Source organism: Vanacampus margaritifer, chromosome 2 (assembly GCF_051991255.1).
Source record: "Vanacampus margaritifer isolate UIUO_Vmar chromosome 2, RoL_Vmar_1.0, whole genome shotgun sequence".
NCBI lineage: Eukaryota > Metazoa > Chordata > Actinopteri > Syngnathiformes > Syngnathidae > Vanacampus > Vanacampus margaritifer.
Window position 1 is genome coordinate 15,585,344 of NC_135433.1, and position 18,921 is coordinate 15,604,264.

Genomic DNA, 18,921 nt, shown 5'->3' on the forward strand with positions numbered 1-18,921 from the left:
ATTTTAACTATTTATTTGCCCCCTAAAACGTTCTTTGGAACTTTTTTCATTGCCTTGGGAAACGTCACTTCCTCGTTTCTTTAGACCACTTGATTAATGCGTTTTAAATGTATTCTGGCGACCAGGATTAATAAACCTGGGCTTCGTCCCGTCAGTCCCTTTTCTTTTCGGATTCAATAACATTTCATATAGGGAAAATGAATTAATAAAACAAAAAAGAGAAACGCCCCATCGTGACAGCCTCCGATTGTCTTTTTAACGTCACTCGTCTTGCTTGATATGCTTTTTATCCCCCCCTTGATTGAAACCTCTTATTTTATTTATTTTTTTTACTATCAGTGATGTTCTTACGTATCTAATTTAGACATGATGTCTTTTTGGGTGAAGCGGATAAAATATTTTATGCCTTATGTTTGTGAGGATTAATGGTAACGGGTGTTCTGTTGTGGAGATGATGACATTGTAGTTTTAAACTTTTAAAAAAATTAAACAAAAATATACTAAGCACATCTACTCCTTTTTTAATGTGCAGCTTCTCCGTTTATTTTCGATTCCGCATCCAAAAATGGCTTTCTCAAAACTGCCATTCGCCCCGGAAAAGTAGGCGGGTCGTTAGAGATGATTGGCTGTCGCTGGGACGCGTCCTTGATTGACAACGTATCTATTTCCGGTCCAATCCGTCGTGCGCAGAAGTTGCTAGTCACAGGAGCCACAATGGCGTTTGTAGTCTCCTGCGGCTGGGGCTGTGGATGTTATTAAATCCATTAGCATCGCCCTAAATACAGGCCTGGTTGATTTCCAGAGCCATTGATAGTAAACTGGAACATCTATTGCACACGCAAAAACTATGATTTCGTATCAATATTGAATTTAGAGGGGGATAAAGCTTACATTAAAGGGAACATGTAAACAGCACCAAACGGGTCAAGTTTTCATTTTGTTCGTGAGATGAGCTTTTAAAGTGAAGGCATTTGCTCGCTTGTGAACACTAAAACCGTAATTCTGTAGGATAAAATCACCTTTTCCCTAACTAGGCACTGGACAAGGACAGCTTTGACAAAGGAGACTTTTTTTTCTTTTTCCACGGCTCACCTCCCTAGCTCGGCCAGCGTTAGCTAGCTGTGCTAGCTAAGTTGGGACGGCGAGACGACAGCACAATGCTCCAACGTTTGGTAGGAAAACTTCATTTACGGACTCGCTCCAAGTGAATATTGTTCTTCCCCGCAAAACAGCGCTTGGATATTTGTCATTTTTGTCGAGTTTGGACGAGACTACGAGTGGAATGAATCGGCATTGAGGAGGCCGACTGGACGATCGCGGCCTAGTGTGCTGATTTTCGTTTATACTTGTTTGCTTTGGAACACTTGAATTTGTACTCTAATCAGCGGTTAATGAGTTGCTTGGACCACCAAGGACTAGCCGCAGGAGAGGTGGTACCGACGCCGGCGTGAGGGATGCCTGGGTCGGACCGACACCATGGGACCAAGAGGAAGCCGGAGTCAAGCATCGGCGGCTTGGCCCACGCCGCCCTCCAAACAGCTGCGGGAGACATGACCAGCAAAGACGGGAAGTTATACTGCAAATCGCTTATGACCTCGTCCAAGCGTAAACGACATAAATCGGCTAAAGTTCGGGAATCGCTGGCGGCACCACCGACGATTCCCGAATATGTACCCCAGGGCCGCACGGCGCCTCCTAGCGTCCTGATGAAGCCTTTGGTGGAGTATGACGATATCAGTTCGGACTCTGACACCTTCTCGGACCCACCAGCAGTCAGATTGACCGACAGGGTGGTGGTGATGGACCAACTTGAGCCCTTGCCTGACTTCATCATGGAAGAGCCCAAACCCATCCGTGAGAGTAAGAGTCACAAACACTCCCGGAAAAAGTCCAAGGATCCCAACAAAGTTCGAGATCCCGGTAATGGAGAACACGGCTACAAGAAGAAGAGCAGCAAGGACCGGGACAAAAGCGCTTCCGGCGTCACCAAGGAGAAATCTGCATCATCTGGACAATCCAAGCGTCGCAACCAGCAGGAGGTTGACTTTAATAGAGGAGATCCCATGTTCTCTCAGATGCACCACATGCTTAGCGTAGATAGTGCCACATCCTCGGCATCTTCATCTCGTAGCAAGGAGAGCGGGCGCTCTGGCAAGTCGCGCAAAGACAAACAGCAGAGGCGAGAGGCCCGGCAAGAAGGTGCTCACAGCGACTCCCAGAAGGTCCACGGAGAACGCAGTCATCGCAAGTCCTCCAAGAGCAACAAGTCGAGCCCCAAAGGCAAGTCGAGTCGAGGTAGCCCTCGCAAGAAGTCCGCCAGCGCCGTCTTGTCGCCCAGTCACAGGAGGGGTGAGAGCCCGCTTGGCGGCCACATGGTGGACGACGGCTACTCCAGGCGCAAGGCGTCCCAACAGTGCCCAAGTCCGTATGGGGACATGAGCCGGCACAGCAGGCAGAGGTCGGACAGCCCCTACGGCAGCAGGCATAGGTCGTCCAGCTTTGAGCGGGAAAGCAGTCCCTACTCAAGGAGGCGCTCCATCAGCCCATATGCGGCCCGACGCTCCTCCAGCACCAGCCCCAGCCCTGTGTCTCGGTAAGCATGTCTCCAGTTGTCGGTTTTTGTGTAGTTTTTTTTTTACTGTCTAGGCAGTCATTTGCATCCATTTTCTATAGTACTTTTCCTCACTAGGGGCAGCAGGTGAGCTCTAGCCTATCCCAGCTGACCTTGTGCAAGAGGCGGGATATTTGAGGAAATAACTTACCCGTCCTCCTGGGATTTGTATTTGCATGTAGATGACACAAAATGGCGGCGAAGCATGCAAACAGAGGATAATAAAACATCAACACCATTCCTTTAGCATGTACACAACCATAAACCTGTGTTACATACCTGCCTTCAGTAGTTAATTTATTTGACACAAACCACCTTCACATGGGGCTCATTGATAGTATTAGCCAGCATACTTATACTAGCTTAAATAACATGCTAGCACAAACTCACATCTCACTAACCCTATCTTCGGTGGCAAAACAAAATGAAAACTTGGTGAAAAGACAAAAATGGGGAAGCCGTTTACGGAAAAATAGCGCTAGCAGTATAGTTGCCAGTCGTGGTAAAATATCCACTGCAAAAAAATGCAGTTATCAATCAATTAAACCAAACAACCCCCAAATTCCACTAGATGGCGCCAAAGCAATACTTTTAATTGCTTTGGGCTGCTATCTCAGAAAATGAGCTACTTTTCTGCTCTTATCCATTTTGTAAAGTAAGGTCAGAGCGGAAACAAAGTGATCCTAGCCATGCCAGTGGGTTAGTTATCTGCCTTGGTAGCATCTCAATTCTAGACACGTTCGTAGTTAGTTGCAAAGTTCATTTCAAGACAGAGTTATTGGCAACATGAGAAGTAGTTACCTTATGTCAGTGGTGTCAAGGTCCGGTCCTCGAGTACCTGAGTCCTGCATGTTTTAGAGGTTTCCCACGTTCCTGATTCATATTTAAGCTCATCAGCAAGCTCTGCAGGAGCCTGATAATGATCCTGATCATTGAATCAGGCGTGTTGGAGTAGAGAAACCTCGAAAACATGCAGGACTCAGGCCCTTGAGGGACGGACTCTGACACCTGTGCCTTATGTGGAATTTTCTAAAATAAAAACAAAACAAATGGTATGAGCGCTTCAAAATATTTTGTGACAAATTCAAGAGTAAACAATTGATTGCTAAAGAACATAACCTGTTCTACAGCCCACACTTGTCTTACGATGAATAGTGTTCGATTTGCGCTATTTTATGTTGAATTTTTAGGGCAAGTGACACAGTTAAATAATGCTGGTAATTTTGACGCCTGGCTTAGACTATTTGTGAATTTTTTAAACTGAAATTCAAGACAATAGGAGAAAGGGTTCCGCCAAGTAGAAACAAAAATGGTTTAAAGGGATACATTGAGAAATAATGAAGTTATAATGTTTTACTCTAATTTGAAGGCGGTTTTTGGACAATATAATCTATAGACGATATCACACTTGTCAAAAAGGCACATTTCTGTGGAATCCATCATCATATTTTCTACATTCTTGGTTTGTTGTAATCAGAATGAAGTGGCCGTTCCAACCAGACTCAGCATTTTGATACTCTTTTTTTATGTTTAAGTTTTATTTTTTATTCAAGCAATCTTGTCACGTTGCTATTAAATTAATATACCTTGAGTTTGAAAATGTGATTGGTGTCACTCTCCAGCCACATTTAAAATGCACGTTTTGCATCTCAACCAAGGCCCAGTAGATATTTATTTTTTTTTTTTTGAAGACCAGGCTTTTTCGGCAAATGGGAATAGTTGTCGGGCTCACTGACTGCGTTCACCAACAACACGAGGGAAGGGGCCATGGCTCTTTGCCGGCATTGAATACTGAAAACCACCCCATCCCATACCACTGATGGAGGGTTTTAGCGGTTGTGAGACTGTGACTTTTTAAAATTGTGGTGTACCTTGAAACCAGTACTAATTGGAACTTGTCTGTTAATAAATATGCAAATTTCTGAACATGTATCATGATTACTTGAACCAAAGCTACTTTGAAAGTGTTTTGTTCATTTGTTAGCTTTCACAAACTTTTCCTTTTAGGCGCTCCGGCCGTTCCAGGAGTCGATCCCCTCTGTTCTTCTCCTCCTCCCATCGCGCATCGTCCCGCTCCCGCAGCAAGAGGCATGGACCCTCGGCCGGGGCGTTGGGTGCCGGCTCCTACAGCAGCCGGCCCGCCAGCCGCTCGCCTCCTGCCACCCGTCTGCCGCTCAACTCCAGCCTGGGCGCCGAGCTCACCCGCCGGAAGAAGGAGCGCCAGGCTGCAGAGGCGGCGGCTCGTGCCTGCGGTAGCGGCGCCACCTCCCCCGCCACACAGAAACTCACAGCACCCTCATCCTCTTCTTCCTCTTCCTCACGACCTAAAGTGGAGTCGCCGCCACAGGAAAAAGACTCTGGAGAAAGGGAATGTCAGCCTACGCCTTCAGTGCAATCACCACAGGAAGCAGCAATGTTGAAAGAACCAGTTGCTGCCCATTTACCCTCTGCTGCCACCACCTTATCTCCAGCCGCTCCCCCTGAACCATCACCCTCTGAGGCCCCTTGTTCAACCTCTCCAACTCCACCACCACTGCCACCACCCCAGCTCCAGCAGGCCGACGCCAACGTTCCACCTCCCGTGCCCTTGGCCCCGGCCCCGGCCCCGACCAGATCGCCTGCTTCCGTCCCCGCGCGCAGTCCTGCCCGACAGATGCCGCTCCACAAGACTTCCACTCTGCCGCCCCTGCCTTTGCCCCCCATGTTGCTGGGAAACTCTCAGGACAGGTGAGGAGCACCCGCAACAGAATTGAATCAAGCGTCATTGGCATTTTAGCAAACATACAGGCAGGATGATGTCATAGTTGGTATAAAAACATGTAACATTCAACAGGGATTTGCAACCATTGACGTCCAGCGTATGCCAAATTTTAGGTTATGACAGAAAACATCTCAACAGATCAGGTTTTTATTAGGTCTTCCAGTTGGCTGTTGTTTAGCTTTTTGTAGGGCTGGGCGATATGCCCAAAACATGATATCTAAAAAAAATAATTATTTTTAAATACAAAATCAGTCATTCAGGACTATTACGATTTTAATGGTGATAAACCCGACATTTATTTAAAGGTTTCATTTATTCAAAAATAATTCCCAAATGTTCAGACAACAATAATGTATACTGATTGTAACTCAGTTTTAACATACTTAAATGCCACAATTATGTAGTTGGTAGCAATTGTAAACATGTCTTGTAAATCACCCATCCAGCGACTTGAGTTGCTTGACAACAAGTTGAGGTTACAGTGGACAAGATAATCGTCCATTGCTGGAGCTCTCCAATGCAAGCCGGCAAGACTTCCTTGTTCGCCGAGCTGCTCACTCGACCAATGAGAGGTAGTTTGCAACGGCGGAGTCCAACCCAAGACACGCTTAGGACCACCTCCTCATTTGAATAAAATTTCGACCTGGCAGTATGGACCAAAACTGCCAAAATTAAAAATAAATAAATTACGAAATGAATAAATGAATGACTAAAAGTGAAAATAAAAAATATAATTCTATATATATATATATATAGTTTTTAATTTCCATTTATTTTTATATATATATATACACACACACACACACACACACACATTTTTTATTTTTTTCTAATTAGATATATTTTTTTATAGCCGTTTTTATTTTACCCTTTAGTCATTTACTTAATTTAGAATTTTGGCAGTTTTGGTCCTCCATAGCATTCTGCCACAAAATTACAACTCACAATAACATTTGGATGCAACAAAACATAAAAATATCAGTTTTTAATTATGCCGAAGAGAAAACTTGATTTCACGATTTAGTAAATTTTCAATGATTCAATTTTTCAAATGACGATTAATTGAATTAATTTGATTTATTGCCCAGCCCTAACTTCTTGGCAAATTTTGTTGTGTTAATTTTCACAGAATGACAGTCTTAATTATCCTTAATAATGACATTTAATCCTTCAATATTCTCTTTAATGATCTACAAAATTCCGAGAGACAAAGAACATCAGTTTCTAGTTAATTTTGTTGAGTTAGGCAAGTTAGATTTGTGATGTTGGCATGAATACATGATGGTATCTGAGGTCATCTAATCAGTCATCATTCGCATAAAAATGTTGACAAAACATCTTCATAGATTTGGTATAGTTATAAATACAGTTGCAGGTTCCTCTTGTTCCTGCACAAAATGGTTATTTTCTCTTTCCTTGCTCAGCCCAAAGAAGTCCACGTATCCTCAGCGAGGATCCAAGAGGGAGAAGGAAACCCGGAGCCGCCCATCAATTATCGACCTCCCGCTGCCGCCCACTCTGCCTGGGGGCGACTCCTCACCCCTCCAGTTGGTTGCTCATCAAGCATTGTCGCTCCCCCAACCTGCCCTTAAAAAGAGACCAAAGTGAGTTTCTTACATGAGATACACAAACAGTCGACCCTGCCTATTCGGTGGGGGATAGGGACCAGGCCTGCCTGCGAATAACGAAAAATCAACGTATAATTGGAAATGGAACATGGGCTTTTGAATTTTCATAGCCCCTCCAAAAAAGCCAAAGAAAAAGGCAAAACAGCTATAGATCAGACTGAGTTTAAGTCTCGAGAGGTTTGCTCAAGATCCATGTGATGTAAAAAAACAAACCATTTTTTAGACAAATTGTAGTCAATTTTTGTTATATCATATGAGCACTGTATTTGAATTTTGTTCCATATCAGACTGAGAAACCAGGATTTTCTCAAACCATGTTTTTTTTTTGTTTTGTTTTTATTCCTCAGGATTTGTTGCCCTCGTTACGGCGAGCGCAAACACACCAAGAGCGACTGGGGCAAGCGATGCGTCGATAAGTTTGACATCATCGGCATCATCGGAGAGGGCACCTACGGCCAGGTGTACAAGGCCAAGGACAAAGACACAGGTAAGATGGCTGCCATCCTTTCCCTCCCTCAAAATGAAATAGACGGAGTCGTGTTTGTCACACATGCTTGTCGCCAGGCGATCTGGTGGCCCTTAAGAAAGTACGCTTGGACAACGAGAAGGAGGGCTTCCCCATCACGGCCATCCGAGAGATCAAAATCTTGCGGCAGCTCAAACACTGCAGTGTTGTCAATATGAAGGAGATCGTCACCGACAAGCAGGATGCACTCGACTTTAAGAAGGACAAAGGTAAGCGGCTCAAAACTGCTGCGTCACTTGCCCTTTCAAAGTTTTTGGCTCAAAGATTTAGAGGTTGCTGTCAAAGATAAGATCAGTTTGCTGAATGCGTTGGCATCTAAAGGTCAGGATCAGTGAGTGAGTGAGTGTGTGAACTCAAGTAAATAGTTGACTTCCAGAGCAGACAAAATAATTCCGTCTCACTATTCAGAGTTTGCCGGTCTCCGGCCTTCCTGCATGGAGTTTGCACGTTCTCCCCGTGCCTGCGTAGTTTTTTTCCGGGTACTCCAGTTTTAACTCGCGTTCCAATGCATACATGCATGGTAGCTTAATTGAACACTTGCCCACAACCCTCGTGAGGAGAAGCGGTTCAAATAATGGATATACTGCTCATAACAAGTTTATTAGGATGGATTTACATTGCATTGTTTTAAGTGAAACAATTCAGTTATGCATCATGGTAGCGTCTATTAAATGTTAAAAATCATTTAAACAGATGAAATGCAGGACCATCAACATGCATTTACACGTACAACATTCCGAACCCATGTTCCATAAATGACTTCATTCAGTAGTTAAATTATTCAACACAAACAAATTACCTTCAAATGTGGCTCATCAATAGTATTAGTTAGCTAGCATATACTATCCTAAGTAACACACTAGCACAATCTAACATGCCATCTCACTTAGGTAAACAAATATGCACACCAGTAGCACTTAACACAAACAGAATAAATAATTTAGCTCGCCTTCTGGCATTTACACACAATACATGTTAGAAAATATAGAGAAATTGTAACAACAAAACAGACTACATGGGCTGTTAGATTAATTGGGAGAATACAAACCTCCACCTATGATTGTGCATTTTAGGATTGGGAATAAAACAGTACATTTGAAGTGCAGATGGAAATGACTTATGTGTTTTCATTGCCTGATGTTGACGATGTTTACTTGCATGCAGTTTGTTTCATGTTTTTGGTCAGTGGCGGCACAGCCATATTGCATATACTGTATGTGACCGCTAGGACAGAAGGGTCCGCATGTCTGCGACATTAGTTTTGAGTTGGTGACAAAAATAGATAGTTTGGACTCGAATCTCAATTTTGCAATTTCTCCTTAAATAACCTCTTTCAGGTCTCTATTTTCATTTCCCAGCACCACAAAAGTTAAAATTGTAATAAAAGTGTATGAAAATAAGCAATTATATGAACAAGTGCATCTTTAGCCAACGTGTTTTTAGCCGACTTTAGCTAACAGCCCGTCTTAGAAACCTGCCTCAAAATAACCTGGAGTTCTTCGCCTCTAGCATCACTTCACAAATGATTGCTATAAATGGACGTAGCAGCCCAAAAAAAAGTCAAAATACACCATAATCAGATCCTTCAGCACGAAAGTGAACAGAATGAGGCACGTCATAACAACGGCTTCCTACCTTGTAGCAGAAGCTAATGTCATCGGTTCGGACACCGCCGCGAAGGTTTGTAATCCAAACGGAGCTAATCTTCGATTCTGGGATGTCTTTCTTTAACAAGTCTATTTCTAGTTTTAATTTAAATGGATTTATTCATGCAACTCTTTTGCCATAGCCGGTCACATATGCCACTAGAAATGTACATGGAAATAGACCGGGAAAAAAAAAAGGATACACGGTGTCATCCATTTTAGGGGCACCTGTGATTAAAAACACAAAAGAAGAGACCAGCCAGTATTTGTGACGAGCTGCAATGCAGAAACGTTCAATTTTAGTTTTTCTTTTAGTTTTTCTTGCATATTCTTGAAGAAAAAAAATACCAATGTGAAAGACATAAAATCCAGCACATGAATTTGATGTAGAAAACCCATTGCGGACTTAATTAGGATCCAACCTAAGGAGAATAAAATTACATTAAAATAATAACAAAAATACAATGCAGTGTGCCTCCAGTGGTTTGTTGTGAACGATTTAAAAAATTATAACATCTATGTTTTTTCCCCCCTTTTGTTGCGCCGCGCCCACGGCTTTCGCCCCCATGGGCTTCCGTAGCGTTAGCTTTGCCAGTCGTGTCCTCACACACTCAATACGGGAGGATCTCAACAACAGCAAACAAACTCCCGCTAAAAAAAACTAACCGTTTATGTTGCTGTGGAGAAGTCATTTACACAAGGAAGCACGTATGACAAGAAAGGGGCACAATAAGAGCGATCACCAAAGCGGACAAGTTGCACCTTGCTAATGATATGGCACCCATGTATATAGTGAGGAAGACTGGATTTCACCACTTGCTGAAAACGGGAGAACCCAGGTATGTGTTACTGCTACCTAGCCGCAAGTACCGGTATGTTGCTCCACGCCATTTGTTTAGGCAGTGGTTATTTTGCCGTGACTGGCAACTCAAATGCCAGCGGTATTTTTGCGCTGAACGGCTCCAATATTGGTCAATCGCCGGAGCGAGGAAATCTTTAGCCTGCTGTGAATGAGATATTTTATCCTGATTGCTCATAGACAGTTACAAGCTTATGTCAATAGCACAAATGTGCACGTTTATGTCGCAACATGTACGCTATCTCGCCAAGACGGACTCGCCTTGCAAGCACTTAGTGGTATGAAAGACAAGCTTACTTTCACTCGCTGCGCCCGTGATACTTATTAGCCTCTGCGTCGTCTGCGACATAAAATTCTTATGAAATGTAGCATAGTGGGCCGGTAATGCTGATAACAGCCTATTTTCAGTGAAAAAACAAATTAAAAAGTCAAAAGGAGAGCTATAGAAGGGGGGGGGGTGAACTTAGTGAAGCGGACTAATCACGTTAAAATGGCCGATTTACGGTAGGCAAAGACTTTCTTACACCAGGGACTGGCCAATCAAACAACGCTAAAAGGAAATTTTCCAGTCATGGCAAAACAGCCTCCTCAATTTACATAACAGTATTTGTAAAATTAGCAGACTGTTGGGGAGCGGATGACAAGCTCAGACTGTTTAACTTTTAAAACAAAGTTGACAAAAAAAGTTTTACTTTTCTACTTTATCAACACATAGATTTGCATTTCCAGAAGTATTTGATTTAAGTTTTGCCCATTGATTCCAAGAGAAAAAAATATGGTTGCTTTTGTTAACTGATAAACTAAAAATAAAAACTTTTTAAGTTCTTGGTTTATGTAAAAAAAAAAAAAAATAATAATAATATATAATTGGGAAAAAATCGTAAATTTGATTTTTTGTCAAAAAATCTGAGATTTTATTTTTAGGCAAAATCGCCCAGGCCTAGTTTCCCTGCAAATATCACTAAAGGAGATTTCCCCACAATGTATTTGTTTGAAACTATTTGATAATGCACCAAGGCCCTCGTCAACTTAATTCCTGAGTGCAGAAAACTTCAATAGGAAGTACATTGATTTCATCTGCAAATAATACTGCACATAAAGTGTTTGATACTGCAGCAAAATAATTCATATAATAATGGCCCCAACATGGAACCTTGTGGTACCACACATTGCATTATGTGCCTTTCAGACGCTATTGACCTTTTGCACGTGACGTCACAGCCCTCATGAGAACGCCCCTTCCGGGACGCTGGACGGCAAAAGAGCCACTTACTTGCCTGTATTGTAATCATTGAATCTCGTACAGCGTTAAGTCCTTTATTGAATCGATTATCTTAAATAGTCATGTCTTGCTGTGCTGTCCGTTGTACGGACACACAAAGGATTAAACCAAATGTTGCTTTTTATCGCATACGTACAAATGAAGACAAAAGACGTCGATGGATAGCAGCAATCAACTGAAAGGACTGGCAGCCCACAAAGTATTCACGGATTTGCAGCGATCATTTTTTGCGAAGTTAGTTGATGAATGTTGTAATTGGTAGATAAATGTTCATGCATTTTACTAGTAAACTTACACTCTAACAAAGATTGTAACAGAGGTGTCGAATTGTGTGTTTCAAATCACATTAATGAGCCAGATAGTTAGCATCCACTCCAACTGCACGAACACACAGTGTAGTTTTCAAATGTACCTTCTTCAAAACTATTAAGTACATTTGACTGTTTAATAATGGGGGATTTCGTCTTTGTGCTTGGAGTTTTTCACTCTGGAGCCGGCAGGAGTCATATTCATGAAATGACTGCATAGCTTGCCACTACGATAGTCATTTGTTCCATGCCAGTAAACATAGTAACATAACATCATCCCAGCGTTTCAATATAGAGCGGACTGTTTAAAAAGAAGTCAGTTAGCATGATAAACAAGTTTTACCTTTGCATTACGAGGTATATTGTCCCCGGGTGAGCGTAGCATCTCGTCCCAGAGACCAAGCCAGCGACAAGCTTTTAAATCAGCCCCGGTGTAAGGAGAAGAGTAAATAATGATATAGGTCGTGCGCTGTGAATTCCGGCAAAGCCGACGATTTGATTAACTTGGTAAAAACAGTATGCAACAGAAGGTAAGGGGCTGTTTTCAAACTAGCGATCTCCAACTTAAGTAAATATCGCGCTCTATGAGTCCTGACTAAATGTGCAACTTCGACTGACAGGCCAACTTTGGTTGAAGTAATAGATTCCATGGCAATGATAACTTTTAATTTGTAAAATAAAAGTCACTAAGTCGCTCCGGGTCACGTCCACTTCCATTCAACAATCATTCCCTTCCGCCGTCCGTCATTGGGCAGTCACGTGATCACGTGACGTTGGTGCAAATGGTTAATACCATTGATTAATACTAACATATTGGAGTCTATTATGTAGATAATTACGAAGCCACTCATTTTTGTAAGTAAAATGTCATGATTGGCAACATCAAATGCTTTGGAGTTAAACAAAAAAATACCACATGCTGCAAACTCTTTTTTCCGCTAAAGCTTCAACTACGGTAAATGTAAGGGGGTTAGCTCTCTACGTTGTCCTGTTTGCCTGCATAAACATCTTAATTTGACAATTTCTATGGCAAAGATTATATGGGACAGTTTGCATCCATAAGTACAAAGAAATAAACTACTAAGCAGGTGTTTATTATTCTTCCAACAAAAGAATAGTGTTTTTATGTGGCAGTCAACATGGCTGAAAATTCACCACTTTTTTGAAATGCTTGTAAAATGTATTCCATCCACCATTTTGGATGAATTCCATCCATTTTGTATGGCGCTTGTCCCGATTAGACTCACGATAGACGAAGACCATCCGAGTGGGCGTACTAACTACCTCATCCATTTATTTATTTTTAAATTAGGAGCGTTTTACCTGGTCTTCGAGTACATGGACCACGACCTCATGGGCCTGCTGGAGTCGGGCCTGGTCCAGTTCTCGCATGAGCACATCCGCAGCTTCATGCGCCAGCTGATGGAGGGCCTGGACTACTGCCACAAGAACAATTTCCTGCACCGCGACATCAAGTGCTCCAACATACTGCTCAACAACAGGTACAACTTACACAAGAAGATGCTTAAAGTGTGGAAATGTTTTGTCACATATTCCCAATATGAGATGTTCTCATGTGTTTCTTGCAGAGGTCATATTAAACTGGCTGACTTTGGTCTGGCTCGCCTTTATAATTCAGAAGAGAGGTAATAATCAAGCTTCCTTGTGACCTTGGCAGTTTCCCCTTTAGTAACATTGCCTTGCCACTAGATGCCACTGTTACTCTTTTTGACACTTTCTATGCTTTCAGTCGGCCTTACACTAATAAAGTCATCACGCTGTGGTATCGCCCACCTGAGCTGCTGCTAGGCGAGGAGAGGTACTCTCCGGCCATCGATGTGTGGAGTTGTGGGTGAGTGTAAAATCCACAAAGAATCCTTTTATGTAGGTCATAATTCACTTTTGATGAACTTAAAGTGTTAAACATTTCTTGACAATAATATGTTTGATGTGAGCTCACTAGTCTAAACATGACTTTCTGATTAATATTACATTTGTGGGATATGAGTTATGTAGCAAAATGCAGCCGTTTTTATACATCTCAGGAGGCGGCCATTTTGCCACTTGCTGTTGACTGAAGATGACAACAATGTTGCTCAGGGCTCAGACAATGACCAATCACAGCGCAACTTCAGAAAACAGGAGAGCTGTGATTGGTCATTGCTTGAGCCCTGAGCAACATTGTTGTCATCTTCAGTCGACTGCAAGTGGCAAAAAGGCCGCCACCTGAGATAGATGAAAAGAGCTGGATTTTGCTGCTTCCTCATATTCCACTAACTCAATAGTAGCCAGAATGCCACATTTAAACTAGTGGGGCTGTATATAACATATTATTGTCAAAAAATAAATAAATAATGGGTTGACTTTGCCTTTAACTCTGTCTGTTGTGACTCAGGTGCATTCTAGGAGAGTTGTTCACCAAGAAGCCCATCTTTCAAGCCAATCAGGAGCTTCTGCAGCTGGAGCTCATCAGGTAGATGATTGGATTTTAATGTCGGTTATGATGATGTTACTTGGTTTGAAATATTTGAAAACCACAGATCTAATGACTGAGGTCCAGAGCCCTACTGAGTTTTTAGTCTTAATTTGAATCCACCAAATTTGACTTTTTGTGTGTTTTGCAGTCGCCTGTGCGGCTCCCCCTGTCCTGCGGTCTGGCCTGACGTTATCAAGCTGCCCCTCTTCAACACCATGAAGCCCAAGAAGCAGTACCGACGTCGACTACGGGAGGAATTTGCCTTGTACGTCCTTGTCTGAAGTCACCCTGGCCACGATTCGTCATCTGATGCTCAGCTGAAAAACGTATCTCCGTCTTTTACAGCTTGCCGACCTCTGCCCTTGACCTGCTGGACCGAATGCTGACCCTGGACCCTTCACGCCGCTGCACGTCAGAAGGAGCGCTCAACAGCGACTTCCTGTGTGACGTGGACCCCAACAACATGCCGCCGCCGGAGTTAGTAGACTTGAGCTGTTATAGTTATCGTGAGTGCCTTCAGTTTTGTAACGGAGTTTTTTTTCCACCCCCCTTTCTTTAGTCTTCCTCATCATCAAGACTGCCACGAGCTGTGGAGCAAGAAGCGGCGGCGTGCGCGTCAGAGCGGGCTGCCCGAGGACGTCCCCAAAGCACCCCGGAAAGACATGTCGAGCACCTCGAGTGGGGAGAACAGTCGTCCGCAAACGAGCCCGGCCGGAGCGCCGCCACCCCCGCCGCCGCCCCCTCCTCCTCCTCCTCCGCAGGGAAAGCCTACCTCGACTGCGCTCCCAGACGATTTGTCAGGTCAATATTTTGCATACTTTTACATCGTGAGATCTTTATTCAGTTGACAGGCAATTTCTTGTTGATTGATTGATTATTATTTTTTTTTCTTCCAATTTTGGATGAGGAAAAAAAGTCCGACTTTATGTCCGTGTTGATTGTGGTTCTCCTGACGCGTGTCCAGTGTTGGGAGCTGCCGCCGAGCAACTGAACCAGACGGAGATGGCCCTGCTGATCAACCTCCTCCAAGGCCAGACGGAACTCTCCCTTCCGCAGGTCTCGCAGCTGCTTAACCTGTCCAGCGCAGAGACACTCAGCCAGTCGCTCTCGGCGCTCAGCGAGGCCTCCGACCACCACCACCAGGGCGGTGCGCCGGCCGCAGAGCCGCCGGAGCTGTCGCCCGCCTCCGGGGACGCGGCGCACCTCCCGGAGGATCAGGCCAACCTGCTGGCGCTCATCCTGGGCCACATCATGAAACCGCAGGGCGAGGAGCAGGCCGATGAGAGCAGCAACGGCGTCCAGTCGGGGGAGGCCCTAACGCGCGCTTCGTCTGAATCCACTACTGAGCGCAAGGGCAAGTCTGGCTTTAGTCTGTAGGAGGTGACACGGGGAGATGTCGTCACTGGGGACTGCAGTAGGACAATGAAAAGTATTGTTACTTTAGAGTTCTATCAACAGAATTATCATACAGCAATCCCCCGCCTTTTTGTGGTGACTAGGGACCGAGCCCCGCTTTGAACACTGTTGCCACGGTATGTAATGGCCAGTCAAAAATGCCAAGTTGGATCACATGAACAAAAGCTAGGTTTCCAGTTACGCCAAGCCTTATTACCAGTACAGCGCATATGTAGTCAAACTTTGAATCTTCAAAGCTGTCACTTTTCAGGAAATTCAAAAAAACGGCAATATCACATCGAGAAATCCTTTTCAACACTTTACTATGCTGAAAGTCAACCAACCATATGGGTCAGTAATTTGTAGAATTCATAAAATATTCTGAATTTGTCAGGAAAAGTATCCGTATATTATAAATCCATCCATCCATTTTCTTACCTGCTTAATCCTGGGTGCTGGAGCCTATCCCAGCCACCTTCGGGCAGTAGTCAAGGTACACCCTGAAATGGTTGCCAGACAATATGCATGCACATAGTCTCTGTTGATGAAATGATGAGTGCAGTCAATGAATGATCAATCATTGCCTGTGAAATATTAACCTGTTTTCTCTGTTTGCATAATAATATAGCTACAGCCGTCAGGGCAATCTCATCCTTCCATTCGGTAAATAAAAAAATAAATAGTAGTGCAGTATATATGAAGATCAGAGTTTGCTGTTTTTCCATTGAGCTGCAGAGGCACCGATCGTAATTGGTTCGCGGTTGTTCAATTGTAGCTCAGTGCGGCAGTTCTTAGTGTTTCAGAAAAAGTGCAAAGATCCACTCACAAGTTGACATAGGTGTATTTTTCATCAAAATAACAGACGATTGCTTCCGTTAACACTGCGTGGTGACTTCGTGAATGGTGAACCACAATAATGCGGGGGATTACTGTATATATTGAAGAAATGAGCAGGATCATTATTTTTAATTGGGCCAATGATTTAGTCTCCTTCTTAACTCCCACAAATATTAATTGTTTTTTTGGGGTCTCCAAATGTATATATAAAAAAAAAGTGTCTTCATGTTAACTGGGTAACGGTTGGAAATAGCCGGCTGGTGTATACAATAAAAGCACCACAAAGTTGAGTGTCATTCATTTGTAGAAAGTCAAAAATGTTCACTTTTTCTTCCCCGTCCGTCCCTACTCTCACATTTTCCTTATTTCTCCACACTCATTGGTTCTGTATCACGTCATTCCCCCCATTACCACTCAGCTGCAGGAAGCTTCAGACTGTCATGTCATGCCCGCCTTTTTACACGCTCATAAGTTATCAAGTGGAAATAAATGTTTTCAATCTTTAGACCTTACCTGCATGTGCGTCTTTTTACTTTTATTTTACCCACACACCATTTTTACTTTTTTTTTTCTCTCAACATGGGTTTAACAAGAATAAATGTGGTTACCCTTTTGAATGAAAGGCTGATACTTTAATGCAGACAGCAGTAACTTTTAATGGGGTGCTGCCATTTCTTGCATTTGCGCTCACCCTGCCCGTGCCAATCCCCCTGTTTCTCACCCATTCCCCACTCTGCTGCTTTCATTTTAAACAACACCTTAGTGCCAATATTTCAAAATGGTGCTCACTTTAAAAACAGCATTTTTCACTTTTAAGTTGACGTGATTATAGTAAGGATTTCACGCTAACAAGTTGTAATGCATGTTGTAAAGCATTTGAATGGCTCCCTCTTGTGGTCAAGGTAGGAACTACAGCATGTGCCCTTGCATCCTTTAAAAAAAAAAAGAGGAGGAAAAAAGTCTAATGTGTGATGTCTTCTCCAGATGTGCCCAAAAGGAAGCCATTCACCACCTGCCCCGCGCCCCCATCTGGCGACCAGCGTCCACCCTCTCCTCCGGGGCTGCCCCCCGCCGCAGGCGCTCCCTCCCTGAGCCAGGACATCAGCACATCAGAAATGGCAGCCGCTCTCCTCCAACTCATCTCTGACGTGGGCGTTCCTTCGGATGGAGAGGAGCCGTCACCAGACATGGAGGGCTCAGCCAAGGCTCCACCACCTGCAGTGGAGGCCCCGGACCCTCATGGAGGTGATTCTTCTAAGGCAGCACATTTCCCCAAGGACCAGGACCTCCGGTTTTCACATGGAACTACCCACTGAGTCCACCCCACAGTTCCATACCTGAGAGAAGACACACAGGAAGCGAATGTTAAATCATCTGAGAAAGGGGACTGGTGGGATTATATGATGGAAGTGTTTTGGTTCTGCCCATTTCCTTGATTTATTGTCAAAAGTGATTATTATGCAGGTTTTGCATTTGTCTTGCCACTGGAAGTGAGGCAAAGTTATTGGGCAAACATGCTTGGCTTCGCGCCTTCATCTGCCTGAATGTTGGACGGTGCTAACTTACAAGGCTGGATGCTTTTTCTTTTTTTTCCCCTTTTCCTCAAATGCTGCTCTGTATTTGCCATCAACTAAAAAAACAACAGTAAACTCGGTGTTGTCACAAGCCTTATAAATATAACCCATAGCGCTCATCTGCGCTTTAAAGCAAAATCAGTCGCTCAGCAACATGCATTTCTGCTTTGTGAAGTTGAAGTCATCAGACAAAACAGACTTTCAGTGCTTTTCCTGGAGGCATCCAAAAGTCGCTATTAGCCTCCCTGTGTGTGTGTGTGTGCGTGTGCGTGTATGTGTGTGTGTGTGTGTGTGTGCAACAAAAAAAGAAAAAAGGTTTTCTTCATTTTCTCTTTATTGGTGCAATTATTTTCTAAGTAAAGAAAATGATGCATTTGAAGAAAATCATTCTAATAACGATTTACGGTTTTCTTCAAATGGGTGCATTTCATGAGGAAAGCAAATATTTTGTAATATATGTTTTGTTTGTTGAGTTTATTAAAGGAATTTATGCGACCAATTTAAGTGTCTTCACTGTCTATTATTTGGAATATAAACTGAACATCAAATCAGGGTTTTGGATCACCTCCAAAAGAGTAAATATAGTCATTCTTTAGAATTTATAGATTTAAGTTTGGATAACTGTATATTCTGCACTTTTTTTGTATAAAAAAACCTTATTAAATGTTTAGTCGTACCCCAATCTACAATGCTGACATTGAAAATAATAGACTTGAACAAAAATAATGATAATATTGTCGTACATTCTTGAACAAAAGTTGTTGATTTAAGAAAAACTCAGATTTCATGGGTGCAAAAGTATGTGAACCTCTCACTTAATCAGACATTGCACCTCCTTTTGCAATGAGAACTTCATCCAAACACTTTCTTTAGTGATTTATCAGTCTTTCACATCTACCTGTACTTTGGGGGAAATGTTCTTCCTTGCAAAATGCAGCCAGTTGAGAGAGGTTGGATAGGCGGATTTTAACGAGGCACATCCAGAACATGAATCTTGTTGTTCTTCAGACATTCCTTG

The 18,921-nt window shown here is 43.2% G+C and overlaps 1 protein-coding gene across 1 annotated transcript; it reads left to right on the plus strand.

The window, feature by feature from the left end:
• Nucleotides 1–679: 679 nt before the first annotated feature.
• cdk12 (cyclin dependent kinase 12) lies at nt 680–18,402 on the plus strand. Its single transcript, XM_077556242.1, has 14 exons — nt 680–2,593; nt 4,619–5,338; nt 6,797–6,976; nt 7,348–7,487; nt 7,565–7,735; nt 12,934–13,123; nt 13,211–13,267; nt 13,372–13,473; nt 14,017–14,094; nt 14,246–14,362; nt 14,443–14,574; nt 14,657–14,898; nt 15,062–15,451; nt 17,314–18,402. Exons 1-14 carry the CDS (start codon nt 1,455–1,457, stop codon nt 17,643–17,645), a joined length of 3,990 nt encoding a protein of 1,329 aa, XP_077412368.1. The 5' UTR covers nt 680–1,454; the 3' UTR covers nt 17,646–18,402.
• The last annotated feature ends 519 nt before the right edge of the window (nt 18,403–18,921 follow it).